The sequence below is a fragment of the Trachymyrmex septentrionalis genome, unplaced genomic scaffold, assembly GCF_001594115.1.
Source record: "Trachymyrmex septentrionalis isolate Tsep2-gDNA-1 unplaced genomic scaffold, Tsep1.0 scaffold275, whole genome shotgun sequence".
In the NCBI taxonomy this organism is placed as follows: domain Eukaryota; kingdom Metazoa; phylum Arthropoda; class Insecta; order Hymenoptera; family Formicidae; genus Trachymyrmex; species Trachymyrmex septentrionalis.
Window position 1 is genome coordinate 362,678 of NW_017305436.1, and position 21,586 is coordinate 384,263.

Here is a 21,586-nt window from a genome sequence, read left to right on the forward strand (position 1 = left end):
ATACCTAAAAATGATTTAATATTTGTAAAGCTTTCTTTAATTAGTGGTTGTCGACACTTGATTAAATTAATTGATGACGAAAATGACGATGACGAGACTTTTGAAATAGAATCTGATTCTATATCAGATTTATCCAATTCTATAGGTTGAGACATAGAATTTTTATTATATGAAGAGCTATCTGAGCTATCATGACTAGATGTATTATCTTTGATACTGGTTATTGGATTAGTCAACTTTATTCGCTGAAATAAAATAATTATTTTGTAAATATTAAATGTTTCTTATAATTATTTACAATAATTACCTTCGATTGTTTTTCTAATAAAAAATCTGAATAATGTTTTCTTAGGTGAGCTCTTAAATTAGTTGTTTTCACAGGTTTTAACCTCTGCCAAACATAACCTGCATATGCATATACTACAGTTTCCATCTTTTTCAAAAATTTGTCAAACATCATATTTAGACCGCATCACAGATTTATAATGTTATAATTATGAACAAATAAATGTGGAATACAAATTTTAATTGATAGCTATTGGAAAAATTACACAACGTAATAAGAAATAAACGCCAACACCTCTATGTAATCATCACATGACCATCACGTCTCATTTACAAATAAAAGGTTTGTTTGTGTTGCTTGCACTCATTACACTCAGACTCAGCATCTTCGCTCTCTCTCTTTTCAAGTTATATATTTATCTCATTTTAAATGCAAAAATTTGTGGGGATTTCAAGCAACGCGAATTTATGCGGTTGAATTTTGGAAATACAGTTTTTTATAGAATCAATTGATGTCTAGTTTCCAGATTCGATATGCTATGATACGGAAAGTTGATGAAAGGAATGAACTGAAAGTTTTGATGCAAAAATATCGAATATCAAAAGAATAATGATACAATATTTCAAAATATTGATTATGTCGGAACGTCCTTAGTCCGCTCTGTTCGGATCGGGTGGGGCCATATATTGATGCCACCCTGTATACTCATGACCTTTTTGAGTCACCAAATACCTTGTTTATTATATGACCTTCAATTTTTAGAGTTATGAAAAAATTATCTTAGATTTTCACGTAAAATTACATCAGTCGGTATAGAATTTGTGTACTCATTCTGTATTTTATAGGGACTATACAGGGTATCTCAGAGTACTTGTGACTATTTTGGGACTATACAAGCTATCTCAAAATATTTGAAACTATTTTTATATGCAGATAGAACAGATTAAACTGAACCGGAAGGTCCTTTATCATTTTGCAATTTTCGCAATTAGTATCCAACGAGCAGAATGTCTAAAATCGACGCATGAGACATAAAAAAATTTCTTTAAGAGTTCTTTGACTAAAACATCTTTAAAATATGTCATAAAGAAAAATATCTTAAAGTTGTCTTATGCGTTAATTTTAACTACTTATTCGGCAATTTTTAGAAACTATTTTGAAAATTGAAAAAGGATACAAGATTTTTCGACTCAGTTTATTCTACTTTATCTGCACACGAAAATAGTCCCAAATACGAGACATCCTGTTTATCATTTAGGTCCGATTACATCAACGTGCACATTATTCTTTTTCCCATACGATCCTATAGGAGCCTCTTTTGATGGACTAATGCCATAAATTCCTATGTAAAACCTTGTAGAAAAATTTCCTATGTTATCCTATATATACATGACACGTAAATCCTATAGATATCTATTGTAAGAAATTTAGAGGAAATAGGCACAACAGAGAAGCTATCAGCGTCAGAGCTGTGTGACTCAGTGGCAAGACGGAAGTTTACCAACTCGGAGGAGAGACCAAGGCTAAGCTCAAGACGAGGAACACTCTGATATTTTTCTGTTGTCATCAATTGTTTACACTATAAAAATTCCTACAGAATTTTAGAGGACTGCGCACAATGAAAGGAATAGGCAACAGGGAACAGAGAATAATAATTTCAACCTACCAGAAATCATGTATTGTGGAATACACAGTTTCTGATAGATTGAAATTCTTATTCTGTTTTCTGTTCCCTATTCCTTTCATTGTTCGCAACCCCTTATAGTCCTCTATAGGAATCCATGAAAAAACCCATGGGAATTTACAAGATAGAAACATCCTCCCATGGGAACTTCGAATTTATCATGGTTACCCATGGTTAGGCAAACTCATAGGAAAATTCGCCATAGAAATTTGCAGCATTTACTTATTCAGAAATGCCAACGTGTAGAAACATATGTGCGCGCACAATTTGTTAGAACCAAAAATTATAAGATTTACTCAAAAATATCAAACATCAACTTTGATAGAATATGATAGAATATATTCTTATTTTGAACATTTTTCCAGTGATTTTTACATATTATTGTAAATATTTAATATTATCTATATAATATTTATTATCTATTCTATCATCTAATATAATCAAATAAGTAATGTACTTGGTCTGTTTTTTTATAGCTGAACTAATATACATTCTTTGTACTAAGAGTCTTGAGTACTGTTACGTGCCACGTCACTCTTGTCGCAACATGTTAACATCACTCTTGTCGCAACATTTTAACAAATTTCTAATATAAAGTTTTTGTTTAAACGATCCCTATAAACCTTGTTTCGATTATTTCTTTACTTATTTTCAATACCCGTCTTTGTCCCTTTTTTTCTTAGCCTTTTAATCTTTTCTGAATATTCTGTCTTACAAATATTTTGTGATCAGCAAACGAATTCCTGAGTCATAAAAACTCACATCAGTTCTTTTCTACTCTTACCACGTATACTTATTGAATTTTTAAACATGTTACCTTCTTGGCTAATATTCAACAAAACTCCACCTCTTTCGTCTTGATGAAGATCTTTCCAACTCAGATTTAGTCAGCCCACTCCTGTAAGTCGTTCTTGCAACTTAGTTTTAAGCTTGCCAATTGTATTATCTTTAAATAAAGCCTGTTCTGAAGACAAAATTCGAATCTTATCATTATATTGTACTATACACTACGGCGTATGTCGCCCGTAACAGTGCTCAGCTAAGAACTCTACGTTGATGGTGATGACACAGAATCAGATGGCGCGGCGGCCTGGCAAAACCAGTAGCTACACACATGAGCTCATGTACATGTACTCTCGGCGTGCCGAAGGCGAGCACATGTACATGGGCTCGTGCTTGTGTGTGTGCGTGCGTGTGCGTGTGCGTGTGCGTGTGTGTATACAGTGACTCGTCACGATAAATGACTGAACTTATAGGCGTGAAAAAGTGACGTTTTGACGATGAAATTTGTGTTACATGCCATTTCGTTATTATTTGCTTCATTGTGAAAATGTAACTTGTGTCATACTTATAAAAGCCCTAAAAATGAATGGAAACTAGTTATTTTGAAATTTTATATGTAAAAGCGTATATTTCACTTGTTTCAACAGCTATCAAACCGTATGTTTCTGCCTGAATATAGCTTATTTTACGCCTTTTACGACCATTTATTGACTAGGGAGAAAAGAACAGTTTTCGCCCATTTTATAAGTACTGTAAAGCGATCTCGTCATTTAGATTTATCCAAATTGTCTTTATTTACAAATGGCATGCAGCATAAATTAACGTATCATTTCTCGCTTAAACGATTCCAACATGACCGCGGCGACTACTCAAAAGCCTTAAAGTGAAATATGTATGTTTGAAATTTGATGAAAACGAGAAAGCAAGCTTTAGCATAGTCCTGTAAAGAAATAAAAAAACAAACCTATTATTAATACTTGCACGGATATTTTCTTCAAAGAAACTACCAAAGAATAGTGAACTCCACTCTTTGTTCTCTCTTTAACTTTCTTTCTTCTCTCTTCAATCTTCTTAGCAGCAGAATGGAAAGAGAGCAAGGGATTGAGGAAAGGAGCAAGAGAATGAAAAAAGGACTAAAAATGACGGATGTGAATATCTATATTATAGTGTTCTAGTTTCACTATTCTTTGGTAGTTTCTTTGAATATTCATATTATAGTACCTTAGTGAGACCAAGAATGAAAGGCTCGCGACCTCGTTATTTCGCGCCATCTAACATTCCTTTTGTTTGATCGGCTGTGTTAGAATATGGCCGATCAAATAGAATATAGATCTCTTTCATTAACCTCGGTTAAGTTAACCGAAGATTACATGAGACTCATTTAGGCCCAGTTTCACAATTCATGGCTAATTTTTAACCGAGGTTTAACTTATTTTAAGTAATAATGAATAATAATGAGTTGTCTAAATGAACCCCATGTAACCGTCGATTAGCTTAACCGAAATTGGTGAAAGAGTCCCTATGACCGACTTCATCATCGTGCGAACACCAGCAAACACGTGTAAAGTGATAAATCTTGGGCGTTTTTCAGCAAGAACACAGTCAGATACTGTGTAACAGTGAATCGTTTCATTCTTCAATAAAGGCAAACAACATCATTACATACAAAGGATGTAATAATTCACATCTGACTGTTTTTGATGAAAAATATCCCATAAATATTAAGTATGTCTGAAAAATTTTGCAAAGAATAAGTCATGGTTCTCATTGCTTAATAAAAATTTATTATATGAACAAAATTCGATCCAGGATTGTCCTTTATGCTTTATGCAAAAGATTTGTCCTATAAATCCTATGTATCCTATGTATGTATTACTTTCTTATACGCGTGTGTGCGTGCATCGTGTTCAGTTATGTTAGATTGGGTACGTGTAGCTTATGCCCTCAGACATTTCGTTTGTTAACTATAATCTAAAATCAAGGTCTTTTATGAATGGATTATAAATGAGCCCTCCATTCTTGGTCTCACTATTCTTTGGAAACAATTAAGTTTGCAGTTATCTCAATCTTGATACATCGTTAAATGCCAACGTTTCATGAACATTGCAATTTATTTCACTAGGTCTGATGCTGTAAGTATTAAGTAAATAGCGTACTTATATCATTCATTTGTTTTTATTCTTGTTATACTTAAAATAGCATCACATTTCACCCTGATGAAGTAAACTGCAATATTTATAAAATAATGTATAAAGATAACACAGATATAATTCGTAAAACTTCCGTAGAGCTAATTTGAAAGCTATTACTAATAATTTTTGTTTCTAATCTCTACTTGTTCAATAGTTTATGTTTTAATTTCACCTGTGCATGTGGCTCATGGCACAAGTGATCTGCACTTCTTGATAATTCTGGTACCATGCTAGTGAAGCTAATATCCGACAACATTACTCTTCTAGCTTCTCGGGTTTTGTCCGATAATCTCAGCCGGCTAGACACTCCCGTTGGTAGCGCAAACTTGCTCGGTAATGTCGTAAAAGTATGTGCGACTTTGTGCGCGAGATAGCTTTCGGATCGCCATTGTGCCGGAAGCGCAGAGATGTCCGTCTGGGCACCAGATTCTCTTCGGGCACCACTACTACGATCCATCACCGGCCGCAATGGGACAGAATTCTTTCTCCGACTATTAGCTAGAGCTTCCCGATGAATGATAGGTCTAGAAGAATAACAATAATATAATAATACATTTAGTAATAAAATTATATAGCACAATAAAAATAATAAAACGTATTTATAAAATTAGAAATTGATAATGATAAGTAACATTCAATCAATTGATTGCTCGATTTTAAGCTGAAAAATATAATCAATATGAGAAAGAATTATGTGAATATTGTAAATACAGTTTATGAACCTAAGAAGACATGAGATTGATTAAAAAATGGTTTCCTGAAGAAAATTATCTAAATTATTGTAAACCTGTAAGCCGTCGATGGTGCAGCCAAAGTATTTCTTCTCGTGACATGTCGCATGGATGATCCTGTTGTGCTTTCAGCATCTTCCAATATACCACACTTGCTGATGTCAGTCTCCACTAGAACGGAGCATTGCGACCACATCTTGTTGAGTCTGGTACTGGAGCTCTCGTCGAACCTGTCGACACTCTCCTCGCGGTCAATGCTAGAACTCTGCGACGAGATGGCTTCCTCGACAGAACTGGTTTTCTCACCATTACAAACTAATGACTCATCCTCTGTCGGTTTTATATATTTAAGTAAAATAGGCTGACCGCCATCGCCATGTTGCCATGTTTCCGTCTCGGTGATAGAAACCAGATCCTCCTGCAGACCGAGATCGCGACATATCTCATCTGTCGTGAATATTAGCTCGATATCATCCAATTCTTCAGACTCGTTCTCCGAATGTTCATTCGGTCTCGGCGAATCACCTGGATGACCTTGTCGAGTTATCTGAGGTTGATCTACGTGATCGCTGAATACAGAATTATCACCGTCAGAGATAGATTTCAAACTCAAGTCTTCAGAATCTTTCCCAGGAATATCTAAATGACCCATATTAATTGAATCATCTAAAATAACGAAAAAAACATATCTAAGAATTGAAGAAAATACATTTTTTTTCAAAAAATCTATATTTTTACAAATTTTTTAATATCTAATTTTTTAAAAAGTTTTTTAGTGAATTATTATTTTATCGCAAACACAAAATTTTTTTCTTTTTTATATTATATTTATATATTGTTATGTCTGCCGTCTGTACAAACGGAATTTTTTCTCTACGGAATTACTTCTCACCCCGCGCTACTTATTTTTGTTAATTAGCTTCACATTGTTCATAAAAATATTTTAGTTAAACATTTTATGTGATTATTCCAACCAAAAACTTATTCGGGTAGTAGTATTGTTCTCTATCACGCCGGTACGACGTGACACGTACGTTAGCTAGCGCGAACCAATCAAAACATTCGCAAGGCGCATGCCGCGTGTCGATGTCTAAGGATAAAATCACACGCTATGGGAATCAGCAGGACAGAGGATACGTGATTCGAACAGCCAATCAGCGCTCTTCCGCATTTTTCTATTCCGCATGTATTTCGTGCCCTGTGCACACAAAGCGTGAAAGACCCGAAAATGACGTGGGAAATAAATACATAATTAAAAAAGTAATTGTTTCACCAAAATAGTAATATTTGTTATTGTACTTTATTTAAGTACACTATTTAAAATGTTGAAATAATCATTACTGCGACATTACTGAAAAAATTTTATTTAAAATTTTATTATTTTAAAAATTGTTTTTGAATCCTATAACGCATTATTGATCATTTTCCCGTATTATGTGCACAGGGTACGCGCTAAAATCATACGTATGTGTCATTATTGATCTGTCTAGAATTTTGGAGCAAAGATTAAAAATGGATAATAAGTTGTTGATGTTACAAGAAGCTATTAAAATTTTAGTGAAATTGTGAGAACTTCAATGTTACCTTATCGAAAGAAGAACGTGAGATCAACATTAACCAAACTATTTATATTATATGAAACAACGTCGAAGAAAAAAGTTCAAAGAAGTATATAGTAGACCAATTTATACTGTGGAACAACGGCTTCTTCAAGGAGACAGTGACAATTATTTAGTTACAATGTTAATAACAGACTTGAGATCAAAATTAATCTACATTGATGGAATTAGATTTAATTGTTTTATGTGTAATCTTGCTTTTTGTTTATATTTGTAATAATTATTATAAAATACAATAAAAATTACATTACTATACACTGCTGTGCACTTTTTAATAGAATTAATTGATTTAAATGCAATTATTAAATAAATCTGTTTAAAAAATAAGAGTATCGATAAAAATAAATTAATATATTAAAAAATTCATACTAATGTGAGTTTGTTACTAACCCGTGCCGCAAACTGCGCGCAAACCGCGCTTCACGTAATATCAGCTAAAGAAATAGGCGGTACGTGGTACGCGGTTTCCTAGTTGCCTAGTTAGTTGCTATTAATTAATGCGTACTGCGTACCGCGCTCCATGTAATCGCACTCTACTAGGCCAATTCTAACTCACTATGTGTTAGTGCGTACATGATGTGTATGTGTGTGTGTAAGGGAGTTAAGGAAGGGGAAGTACCTCACAGATGTTGGGAAGAAGGGGAGGAGTGCGTCATCGGGAGTCCGTGTTAGAGGGGGAAGGGTTCGTTCCTTCTTTCTCTCATCCATTGCTACGTTTTCTCTTTAATCTATTGTTCTCTGTTTCCTACCCATTGTCGGACGCAGTTCTCTCTGTTCCACCCGTTGCAATCCTATACTTATCATTTGCGCTCTCTGTTCCTCCCGTTTTGCTTTCTCCTACATTATCTTTTCTTCTCGCGATTTAATTAAATAGATATGATAAATATTTTATGAATTTTTAATGATACGATTTAGTAATTAATTAAAATAATAATTTTTAGTAATGTAGTACGAAAAAATTATCAAGCGCACTTTCTTATCGACTAATTCAATACTTATTGTATAATCGTACTACTGAACAACTATAATTAACTAATTCTTAACTACAGGGAAAGGGGGAAAGAATATCATCAAAATATATTTAAAAAATTTCATGTTTTATTTTAAATTTGATACATTTCTTTTTGGCGTTGTAACTATTTGTATATTTTGTAACGCACAATTCTTAACATGTTTTATACATCGCATAGTATTAGTAACATATAGATTATGTAAAGAATCTATATCTTCGTAATCAGCATCCAAGATCTCAATGGTCAAGTTGTTGCTCGAGTATATCAGCCAGTCATTCGCGTTTTTCACGTCCTTTAATGTATATGAGAGCCTTATCATCGTCATTCTCTTCCGCACCAATTATAACCATTGTAATCAGGCATTTCGCCATGCTGTACGGAATCATCCCGTCTTTCCATCACAATCCATTGTGATAAGCATTTAGCCAGAAAGCGGCATGGGATACGTAAAAATATAATAAGAGAGAATGCCTCCTTGTCTCAATACCGCCACTCCCTTCACGACAAATTTCTTTCCAACAATAAATCCTTGTAGACAAATATTGGTATAGTCATGGTGAACGACTTTTCGAACGACTGTGCTCGATCGCAAAGAATCTTGGTTTTTATCTCTTGTATTGAAAAGAGGGGGAGAGTATTTTTTCTTTCAGCAATGATAATTTACGTAATCTTGCGTATTACGTTGAACATTGGATTATATTTGATCACGCGATCATGTATGATAAAATAATAGGTTGTAGAATTCGCAATACATTCTCCTTGAATTCAAATTCTAATCATACATCCACGATACCTCTTGATGGATTCGTTTTGTCGCGAGCAATCAATGATAACGTGAGTATAACTGTGAAGAAAGTTTTTCATATTCAATGTTTCACGATTTTTCCGAGGAATTTGGTAATAAGACGTACATCAATATCATATAAGACAGCGGTTTTTGTATTTGTCAAAATCTAGATTCAGATCATTGTACGGATAAAATTCAGAATTTAGATAAAGTTTCACGTTGATTAATTTACAATGATCGAAGTAAGTTTTAATTACTTTCATGATGTTTTTTTTTTAACAGTTTGCAGAGCAAAGAGAACATATCTAGGTTTTTCCAGTTAAGTCGCAGTCCTGATCACCCACGAATGCTTTGTCGTGTTTTGTAATAAGGGATACTCATACAAATTCCATAAACGGAAACTTATTACTTACATTAGATATCGTCCGCTTTCCAAGGTATGCAGCATGGATAGTTTATTGACTTCGTTCAACATAACGTGAGGCATTCGCCATTATATTTTAACTAATTCAATCGTCGGTTCAGTCGCTGGATCTCCCACAATGCATTTGTTGTCGTTGTGCGCTCGTATCAAACTTAATTCGTGACGAGCGTTAATTACCACACATTTGTAATCCTCGCAAAAGTCCAACAACATGTTGAGCGGCACGCAAAAGTTAAAATATTCATCAGGTGTCATTAAACTTTTCGCATTATACTCAGATGAAATAAGTCCAGCATTATCCATAATCATTGTATTGTCACTTAAAAACGATGTATAGCTCTTTAGAGTACTGGTTATTCCAACATTTCTATTAAGATCAATCTCTGCACCATTGAGTTCATATCAAATTTCGTCAAACATGAATGCTACGCAATTACTTCCAATTATTGATTGTTTTTGTTGATCTTTTTCCTCTGATGTCAATCTGCCTTCGACGTAGAGAACACTTTCACACGGTAGCGTGTATAAATCCCGCAGTTATATAGGTATCCTTATCTCGTCGCTATGTCCAAACGTGGTGTTGACGTATGGATTGTACGTGTGAAACTCGAACTTGATGATACGATCATCAAAGATTGGCTCACCTCAAATATTCAAGATATCAACTCAGATGTTTCGTACAATAAAGCCTAATGATTGTACAAATTTAACGTTTGGCCCAGTAAGCTTCCTTTTACTAAACGATTGATTATTTTGTATCGTTGTCCCTCTAGCAAAAATTATGTCTCTAATCCGTTTTGCCGGCTCGTTCAGAACAAGCATCTCATGTTATCGTATCACTTTATCGCTGTTGCCTCCGTACATGCAATCTAACGGTGATTTCTTCTCCACGAAAATTGAGTAATCGTCTGTCTTGATCCACAACGCGAACCGTTAGATCTCTAACGCTCCGTATGATGATCGGAAGGTAAATGACTTGTTATATCGGTCTTTCCGATATCTTATATCCTGGTAATACGCGTGATCGGTGAAAATTCATGTATCATGTGCACGGACTTATCGTTGCTGTATGCGTCCCTGGTCACGTTGCATTCAATTCGAATGATATTTAAGAGGGTGGTCCCAGAAGTACCCGACCTGACGTACAGATGGCGGTTGTTGTATAAAAAAAATCACTGTAGGGGAAAGCACCAACTTTCTAAAGCTTAACTATGAAGTTTGAAGACGCTACGTTGTTCAGTATTTGTTTGGCAGCCATCAATAGTGGACGATCTCGGTGAATTTGCAAAAATGGAAAAAATTGGTCATCGTTATGTGATACAATACTTTCATTTGAAAGGTCTTAGCCCAACCAATATCAAAACCGAGCTGGATTCTACTCTGGAGGAGTCTGCTCCTTCGTTTACAACAGTAAAATATTGGGTGGCAGAGTTTAAACGAGGCCGTACGAACTACGAAGACGAACATCGCAGTGGTCGACCAAGTGAGGTGGCCATTCCAGAAATGGTGAAGAAAATCCACAAAATGGTATTGGGTGACCGTCGATTGAAAGTGCGCGAGCTAGCAGACATGGTAAACATTTCAAAAAGTGCTATACATCGCATATTGGCTGAAAATTTGAAGATGAGAAAGCTGTGCGCAAGGTGGGTGCCGCGCTTGCTCAACAATCGAACAAAAGCAGCGTCGAGAGGATGTTGAGGTAAAGTCCGAATTGCTTCCCCACGCATCCTATTCGCCAGATTTAGCCCCCTCGGATTATTTTCTCTTTCCAAATTTGAAAAAATGGCTCGGTGGTAGAAGATTTACCAACAATGAAGAGGTGGAGTCTGCGGTTAATGGCTATTTTGAGGAGTTCAACGGTTCTTACTATAAACAGGCCATCGAAGCTATTGAACATCGCTGGGAAAAGTGTATCGAGCTAAAAGGAGACTATGTTGAGAAATAAAGATATTTTTTCCCAAATTTTTTGTGTTTTCTTTGTTAGGTCGGGTACTTCTGGGACCACCCTCGTATGTTATAAACGTAATCGATCGCCTTTTCTCTGTCACTATTGAGAAGCATATTTACGTATTTTTGTCGAAGTGCCCCCAATTAATTATATACTCCTCACGAACTTGCCGCGTTTGCAAAGATTGTTTAACTAACGTTTCAAGCGATTCATTGGGCGTTTCATAAAGTCTTCGACTGAGGGAACGTGCGAATGTTCGTACGATAATTCGCGTGGTTCAGGCGATGCATAATTGAAATTCGACGTAACGTTCGATTCTTTTGTACGTTGCTTTTTAGACGACGGTGTCAATTGAAGCTATGAATTATCCATCCAGAAGCCATCACCATCATTATTATCTTCATCATGAACATCTTCATTATCTTCGGGTTTTCTTTTCTTAATATTTTTATTCTTTATATTTGTATTCTTTATTATTATTATTATTATTATTATTAGGCGTTAGGAACTCGAAAGCTCATTGCCGCAAATACCAAACCCCGCCACTGTTCCCGTCCCTGAGCAAGATCCCTCCATTTGTGACCCTCGTACCCCATTTCGTTAAGGTCCATTCTAATATTATCTTCCCATCTACGTCTTGGTCTACCCAATGGTCTTTTCCCATCCGGTTTACCAATTAGTACTTTATATGCAATTCGATTCTCATCCATACGCGCCGCGTGACCTGCCCATCTTAATCGACGCGATTTTATGACATTAATAATATCCGGACTATTATATAATTGATGTAATTCTGCGTTGTGTAATTTTCTCCATTCGCCCGTTTCCTCATCGCGTTTTGCCCCGATGATTTTTCGAAGTACTTTATTTTCGAAAGCCCTAAATCTTTTCTCGTCTTGTAACGTAAGTGACCACGCTTCGCTGCCATAAAGGACTACCGGTAAAATAATCGTTCTGTAAATTCTAATTTTTAAGCGCCTAGACAATATCCGCGAACCGAGTAGTTTCTTAACCGAATAGAAGCACGCATTCATTTGTATTCTTTATTCTTATAAAAATTGATTTTTTTCTTAATTAGTTGAGATTCATCATTAGCGGTGTTCTCGACAATCTGTTTTAGAAGTTTGACGATAGACTTAAAGTGTTTCTCCAATGCTATATCTTCCTCTATTTTTCCGGTTTTTAAAGCGCGATACTTTTTACGAATCAAGTCACTTATTTTCGCAATTTGTTTCGCTATCCTCTCGTGATTCTTGAACTCTTTGCTGTTATCCATGTTGCACTTGAAATGTTGTGTAGTTGACATATTGACAATGACTAATCACATTAAGATATCGCATACTCATTAAATCTTTTTCTGTATCGTCCATTCGTAAGCACACTGTCTTTACCTATCACTACGAATTCATACTTTTGTTGTCAACAGCAATGACAAGTTTGCAAAAATTCTCGTAAGACATGTTGGTGTTTACATGATCATTGTATACATATTTCAAATTGGTACCTCCCTGTTTGAACAGGATCAATAGATTTGCATTATCGCGTATAAGATGCTTCGGTATTTTTATGTCTAATACAGATAGAAGCAGTCGACGTCTGCGTGTCGATCCATCGCAAAATACTCTCTGATCGCGTCATGCTTGTCGCATGCCACGTCATCGAAGACAAAAATAGAATTTGAAAGCGCCTCGTTCGATGAAACTACATCATTATTATTGGAGAATGTAAAATAACCAATTTCTTCAATCGGTGCTAATAAATTCTCCAAGCCGATATTTTGGCATTACAACGATTTCGAGTACACGTACACGTTTTCGAAACGCATGTGGACTTTTCAGCAAACTTATCAATATAATACGTTTGTTTTGCCACAATTTGATGGACCGCAGATGATACCGCGTATAGAAATCGGCAGCATGTTTCCATGCTTGCGTATTTCTTTTTTAGTTTGTACTTTATTGTCAACATTAGTCATTTTAATCGTCTGCGATTGTCGAACTTTATATCTTCTCCTTTCACGACAATGATGCAAATTGAAAAAACGACATCGAGAGCAGATGTATTTATAGTAGCACCCAAAGCGAAACCGTTCAGTATTCAAAATGTTTCTTATCGTTACAACTGTGATGTACATAGTTTAACTTCCAAAGAGTTGGAAATATATATACCGAAAATTATTTTGCTACGAGAGTTTAAGAATTACATAGATCAATTGTGGGACAGATTACTCGAGCATATAAAGGCTGATTTAGAGGTTCAGTAACATCGGTGCTTGAAACATTATAATTTGCCCTGCCATCGATCGCATATTGATGATCCAGCGCCGTTTATAAAAAATTGTAGCAAATATCAACAACAACAACAAAAGGCCGCGGTTTTTTAAATCACGCGATAAACGCACTTCCGATTGAGTTGAATATCTCCGAATATCAAGTTTGTGGTACGCATTTAGAAAAGCGATTGGCTAGAGGCGATCGAAGCATATTAATCCATTGGACGCGGCATGTCGCAAACACGACATAGCTTATTCGCGGAGCAAAGATCTCACGAAACGATATGTAGCTGATAAAATACTCGCTGAGGAAGCGCGGAAATGGATTACCGCAAAAGATTCGACTCTTGAAGAGAGAGCTGCTGCCACAGCTGCTTGACGGCTATAAAAGTAAAAAAAAAAACGAAAATGGTATGGATTTGAAAACAAAGAAGAAGAAAAAGTCGACGAAAAAATGAATACTATTAGTGGCAAAAAACGGTAGTATCTTACCTATTCTATCGCTATTGGGAATCTTCGGCTCGTTGGTCAGCGGCACGGCAGGAGTCACAAAAGCTATAAATGATATATAATAAAGCCGCGTAACGTTTCAGTTGGAACAACTGAAATGTCATAACTGCGTCATGGAAGGTCATGAAGTTTACTTCGCTCCGTACAAGCGTGGACGAGTTACAACGGAAAAAATAAAAAAGATTAAAAAAAACGTTAAACAGTTGCCTAGAATGCCGAAGGGTGTAATTACCAACGTACAACTACAACAATTGGCAAAACGTATGTGTATTCCATATTTTAGAGCTATTTTTATGTGTACTATCTTATAACAGAGAGGATGTATCGAAACGAAAGCGTATCGTAAATTTGAATAATGCTGATGGACCAGATACTTATTGGCGTACGCGAAGCGGGGAGATCGTGCTGTTTACTTTGATAGGTTCGGCAATCTTCGACCACCGAAGGAATTGGTGCGATATTTAGACGTAACGCAAATCGAGTATAATCGCACACCTTATCAACGTTACGATCATAGTAACAATTGTATATATAGTTTTTGCAGACGGTTGATCAATTTAAGAATTGACATTGCATTCTTTCAACTCGTATTTATTCAAATATTTATTCAAATATGTCACTGACATTTACGCTCATCAGTAAGAGTAGCGTCCTCGCGGTCTATTACTTTCCGTAGATTTGAGCGATCGCGATTACGAGCTCGATCTGACGGACTTTGAAAGTCCTTCCATATGATATCTAATGTAAATTCATTGAAATATAAGTTTTACTTTGACAAAGATGACAAAGAAACTGCCATTCCCGAAGGATCCTACGAAATACGTGATATTAACAAGTATCTAAAACGTGCAATTCTACAATTTCATCCTAATGATGTTGCGAGATAGAAAACGCTTCGCAAAGAGAATGAACAGTACTCATTGACTATTCATGTCAATAACAATACAATGAAGAATGAGATCAAATGCGCTTATCGAGTAAATTTCATCAAACAATATTGAATCGCTGTAGGGATTTTCATCGAATTGCAACAGTGGCACGAATCAGACGTATCGGTTTCCGCCGTTTTTTATCAAAAATTGGGCATTTATTGTGAAAGAACGATACCTAATGTTTTATTCAAAGTATTGTCCATCGCTAGCCACTACTTTTTCCTATCTTTCTGGCAGCATACGGATACCGCATACGGAAAAACGCTTCATCTTTTGAAGCTATCCACGAATCGACCCAATTTTTGGTATCTTCATATGATGTGAAGTGTTGCTCAGATAGGCCATGCGCCATCGATCGAAACAGGTAGTAATCAGAAGGAGCAATGTCTGGTGAATACGGCGGGTGGGGTAAAACTTCCCAATTGAGTGTTTCCAAGTAGGTTTTGACCGGCGCCGCAACATGTGGACGAGCATTATCATGCAGAAGAATAACTTTGTCGTGTCTAGAGTAGTAGTGGGCGCGTTTTTCCTTGAGTGCTCGGCTCAATCTCATCAATTGTGTTCGGTAGAGAGCCCCAGTAATGGTTTCGTTCGGTTTAAGCAACTCATAATACACGACACCTAGCTGATCCCACCAAATACACAACATGAGCTTTTTCCCATGAATGTTCGGCTTGGCTGTCGATGTTGAAGCATGGCCAGGTGGTCCCCATGATTTCTTCTTCTTTGGGTTATCGTAGTGGATCCATTTTTCATCACCAGTGACTACACGGTGCAAAAAACCCTTTCGTTTATGCCTGGTAAGCAGCATTTCACATGTGAAAAATCGGCGTTCAACGTTTCTCGGCTTCAGTTGGATTCATGTGGAACCCAATTTCCTTGCTTTTGAATCATTCCCAACGATTTTAAGCGATGTGAAATTGCTGGTTGAGTCACTCCTAATGTAAGTGCAAGTGCTTCTTGCGTTTGGCACGAATCTTCATCCAATACTTCCAATTCCGCGTCTTCGTATACCTTCGGCCTTCCGCTACGTTCTTTGTCTTCAACTTCAAATTTACCATTCTTAAACTTTTGAAACCACTCACGTCAACTTCTCTCACTTAAGGCAGCCTCACCATATGCTTCTACAAGCAATCGATGCGCTTCAGCTGCAGATTTCTTCAAATTAAAGAAGTAAATCAAAAGCTCCCGCAAATAATGCTTATTCGGCTCAAAACTCGACATTTTCGCACGAAAAAAGATATAAGATGCTGATGCAAAATCGCTAATATTTCAAGGTTATGTTCTTGCCAGATGTCCAACCTTATGATATGACATTTTACAGCTGACAATTTTAACTATAACATACTGGTAGCACCATTGTTTGTCAAACGGCGGAAACTTATTTATACTCCCAATATATTAAATATAAACGCATTACACATGTTATACACATTACACATATTACAGATGTATACACGCACCGGCAGGAATGGTGTCCTATGGCATTCGGCACGTGGCATTACATTATATTATTTTTTTTTTATTTATTTTATTATATGTTCTCCTATTTAAATGTAAATTTAATATTGCAATCTTGTGTGTGACAAGATATTAAATTCATTTGCACACTGCAAATTTATAAATGCATGCAAAGCTATTACAATGAGTTTCAAAATTATATGTAATTATGCACAAAAATTTTTTACAGTATTAAAATTTTTACAGCATTAAAATTTTTATGCATAATTACAACAATTTGTGCATAATAAAAGTATTATTATGAATATTGGCGAGCGAGAGAGACACCGGGGTATCTCACTCGTACTATTATAGTAACAAATGTGTAAGACACCGCGAGCCGGCATCATGTCCAATTATGCTTTCTCTTGCAATCGTGCGCCTTGCGCTAAGGGCAGAATATCGCAGTGTCCTCCCCCCTCCCTCCCCCTCACTACTTTTTCTCTTCGCGCTCCTCGCTTTCTCCGCGTTTTCAGTAACACGTATGTGTGTGCTTCGGTACGAGTGTCTAACGCCGCCTACATACGTAGGCTGCTGGAAAAGTTTCTGCAAACAATATGAAAAAAAACATGTAATTCGGTAAATGATTTTATTGTTTTTCGAAGTATTCGCCTTTAAGATCGATACATTTTTGCATACGCTCGAACCAATTTTCGAAGCATTTTTTCCTCTAAGGCTGTAACCTCGGAAATCAGTGTACGAAATGTTTCAACAGCTGCTTCAGGCGACTCAAATCGCTCATCACGCATCTTATTTTTAATGTTTGGGACAAAAAGAAAGTCATTAGGTGATAAATCAGGTGAATACGGACAATGAGTCATGGATAAAAAATCAACGGTTTGACGTGCTGTGTGACAGCTGGCGTTGTCATGATGAAGGATGATGCGACGATTTCGATTTATTCTACGCAATTCATTTATGATTTCTGGCAAACAAATTGTTGTACACCAATCAGTATTTACAATCCTTCAAGCCACGGTTGTCACATGTCCGGTATAACCGAAGAAACAAGCAATCATTTGCTTGGCAGCGTGAACGAACAACTTTTGTTGGTTTCGGTTCATTTTGAAATACTCAAACAGTGGATTGTTGTTTACTTTCGGGCTCATACGAATAGATCCATGTTTCGTCCCCAGTAACGATGTTGTAGACCAAATTTGACCGACATCGGTTGAATTTCTTGAGCATTTCTTTGCTCCATTTAACACGAGCTTGTATTTTGAACTTCGGTCAAATTGTGTGGGATCCAACTACTGCAAAGTTTCCGTACGCTCAAGTGATCATGCAAAATCGTATGTATTGCTTTCACGTCAATGCCTAAGGATGCCTGAATCTCGCGGTATGTTACGAGGTCTGGCTATTAAATAACGAGACTGCTTATGAAAAAGAGTTTTATTTTGAAAATTATTCTACAATTGAATGCTCCCCTTCAGTGTACTCCCCTCCCCTCGCCACACACCGTTCCATTCGTTTTTTCCATTGGTCAAAGCAATGCTGGAAGTCTTCTTTTGTAAGAACATTTAGGAGCTCCGCCGATTTTCGCTTCACCTTTTCCATCGACTCGAACCGGGTTCCTTTTAAGGCAGACTTGATCTTCGGAAACAGGAAAAAGTCACAGGTTGCTAAATCAGGCGAGTACGGCGCGTGTTCGAGCACTGGACTGCTTCTAGCGGCTAAATAACGCTTCACAGACAGCGCGTTATGGGCAGGTGCGTTGTCCTGGTGTAAGAGCCACGACTTGTTTTTCCACAACTCCGGCCGTTTCTTACGAACTCGCTCTCGCAGTGTTGCCAAAACTGTCAAATAGTAAGTTTGGTTTACAGTTTGACCCTTTGGAACCCATTCAGTCATCACGATGCCGTTGATGTCGAAAAAAACGATTAGCATGGCTTTAAATTTTGATTTCGACATCCTTGCTTTTTTCATTCTTGACGATGCAGGAAAATTCTCACCATAGGCCTCTTTCAACAACTTATAGCACTCAGTCGGAGTTTTTTTTAATTTAACGAGAAATTTCACATTGATCCGTTGCTCGTGTTTTTCGTCACACATTGTTATCGGCACGAGAAAAAAACAAGTTCGTTTCTAACCTCTATAGAAAAAATACTACTACTGCGACAAAAACGTGTTTTCGTACTGAAATAGTAGACACTTCCAGCTATCCAACGCTGCATTCGTTTCCCACCCTACCCCTCTAGGACGCCTTCTGCGCGCGCAGTCTCGTTATTTAATAGCCAGACCTCGTATATGCCGGTTTCGCTCAATCATTTCACGCACAGCATCAACATTAGTGGCAACAACAGACGTGGACATCACTAAGGTACGTCCACGCTGGAATTCGGCAAACCAATTATAAACAGTCCTATTGGATGGTACTTCATCCCCAAAAAAAGTCGATCAATGCATTGTTTCGGAGTTAGATTTGTAATCGTGAAAAATCATTGCCCGAAAATTTTCCCGCGAAATTTCCATTTTCTTACAAAATAACTTCTTTTAAAATACTATGCAAACAAAACTAGTTGGCTTGGGTCAATTGAATTATAGGTTAAAAACGTCTAATTTTACGGATATAATAGTAGCAGAACGTTGGCGCCACTGGAAGTACTAGATTGCAGAAACTTTTCCAGCAGCCTACATATATAATAATATCTATGGTTTAGATTATATTGTACATACTGCATTACATAATAAATAAATATATATTAAAATATAATATATATAATTTTCTTCTAAAATTATTTTATCCCTAGTATCTTCGCCATTTCTTCTTCATATCTTCGTAACAATATTGAATAGTCAATAAGAAAGCGCGCTTGATCATTTTTTTGCTACATTACTAAAAATTATTATCATAATTAGTGTTACTAGATTATATTATTAAAAATTCATAAAAATATTATCATAATTAGTTTCTAAGTCGTATCATATATATTTATCATTAAATCACGTGCAAGAAGAAAAGACAACGTAGGAGAGAGCGCAACGCGAGGAAGAGAGAGCGCAAATAATAAATATAGGACTGCAACGAGTGGAAGAGAAAGAGCTGCATCCTAATGAGTAGGAGAGGGAGGACAATAGATTGAAGACAGAGAAGGAACGAAACCTCTTTCTTCTCTAACATGGACTCCCGGTGACGCACTTCCCCCTCCCCTTCCTAACATCTGTGAGGTACTTCTCCCTCCCCGACTCCCTCACGCACGCATGTACGCACGCGCGCACGCACATCGTATACGTATACGCACTAACACATAATGAGTTAGAATCGGTCTAGTTATCCTATTAATTCCTGCATGAGATTTCGGGCGCTCAGACTAAAAATATTTGTTGTAGCCCTAAAGCTATCATGAGTAAGCGTTGAATTTCGGCATAGCAACTAGCTAGCAGAAATGCAAGACAGCAATTCATGAGCCTTACATTTTGACATAGCAACAAGCTGCCATGAAAATAGACTGCAGATTTGGCAATTCACGCGTGAACGACGTCCGTTGCTAGGTATGGCCAAATATGGTCCTATCGATCGCCAAAAGGCGCGATAATGAGACACCGAGCACTTCTTTATATTCGACCGCCTAATCGCCGGGAGAGTCTCGCACGAAAAACGAATCTACAGGCACGTTACATGCGTCGCGAGCGGCAAATGTCTTATTATACGCGATACCGACCGCCTTAAGTATTATCGCGAGCGTAAACAAACTATAAGTAACCATAATTAAACGAATGATCATAACTATTAACGCAAAGTAAAATGGTATTGCTATATTAAAACCGACCATTAAAGATAAACGTGTAAACAAAGTGTAACCAAAAAACGGGAAATTGTTTGAATAAACGTAATAAAAAGGGGAAATCTTTATAACAAAATTGTGCAAAGATAGTTAAGTGTTGTTTACTCATTACCCTTCGTGCATCTTCTCAGCGCTTCTCGTGGGTCCTTAAAGGTGCCTATTTATGGACGCAGCAAATGCCGCGCGCGGTAGCGCTTTAGAAGGAACTAGATTCTAGGGACTTCTGAATCATCCTGCATTACCGCAAATGAAATTGGATTGATCGGAAACGCAAAAGTGGCTACCTGCGTGCGTGCGTGCGTGCGTGCGTGCGTGCGTGCGTGCGTGCGTGCGTGCGTGCGTGCGTGCGTGCGTGCGTGCGTGCGTGCGTGAATTATCGATTTCAATTCTTGTAAACATTTATGATTTCGAATCAAAGTTTCAAATGATACATCGCGTGATGTTATTGGTATTTTTTTGTTGCAGAAGGTATACACATGTGGAATATGCAAGACAATTTTCGAAGAGGAAAAAATACATTTCCATGAACATTTTATGAATTATCCATCGCTTTTTTGTGATGAAAACATTCTTTATTTGTACCCCCAATGTATGTAAAATATAAAAGGCGGAAACAGATGATATTCTATTATTGTATTTAAGCGAATGTAACAATAATTTAAATATGTTGTAGAGGATGGAAACATGTACGCATATATAGTGATCATATTATTAAAGCTATAGTTCGAAAAATATGGTTTTTTAGTTTATGTAGAAATAAAATCAGTATATTAAGATTTGTACATGTAATAATCTTTAACGACAATTGTACATTAAACTGCATAAGAAAGGTTAACTTAGTAATGTAATGATTATATAATTATGTACTACTTGTGTAATTATGAATTATAAAGTAAAAATGTCAATAAAATTGATATTTGATAAAATATCTCATTGCTACAGTTACCGTGTCAATTCATTTCGGCATACTTTCTTTACATTTTAAGCAGTTTATTTTGATTGCTCTACTCTTATGACATACATTAATCAAACGTATGATTATGATATATATTACGATATATATATATATATATATATATATATATTATAATTAACTTTTATTGGTAATACACATTCCTTG

General features: G+C 36.4%; 1 protein-coding gene across 1 annotated transcript in view; it reads right to left on the reverse strand.

Moving 5' to 3' along the window:
- Window positions 1-21,586, reverse strand: part of LOC108749210 — a 142,892-nt gene that overhangs the window by 88,530 nt on the left and 32,776 nt on the right. The window contains exons 8-9 of the mRNA XM_018487770.1: window positions 5,733-6,342; window positions 5,118-5,469 (exon numbers count right to left, since the gene is read on the reverse strand). Coding sequence (XP_018343272.1) covers window positions 5,118-5,469; window positions 5,733-6,342 — 962 coding nt within the window. The remainder of the gene's footprint in view (window positions 1-5,117; window positions 5,470-5,732; window positions 6,343-21,586) is intronic.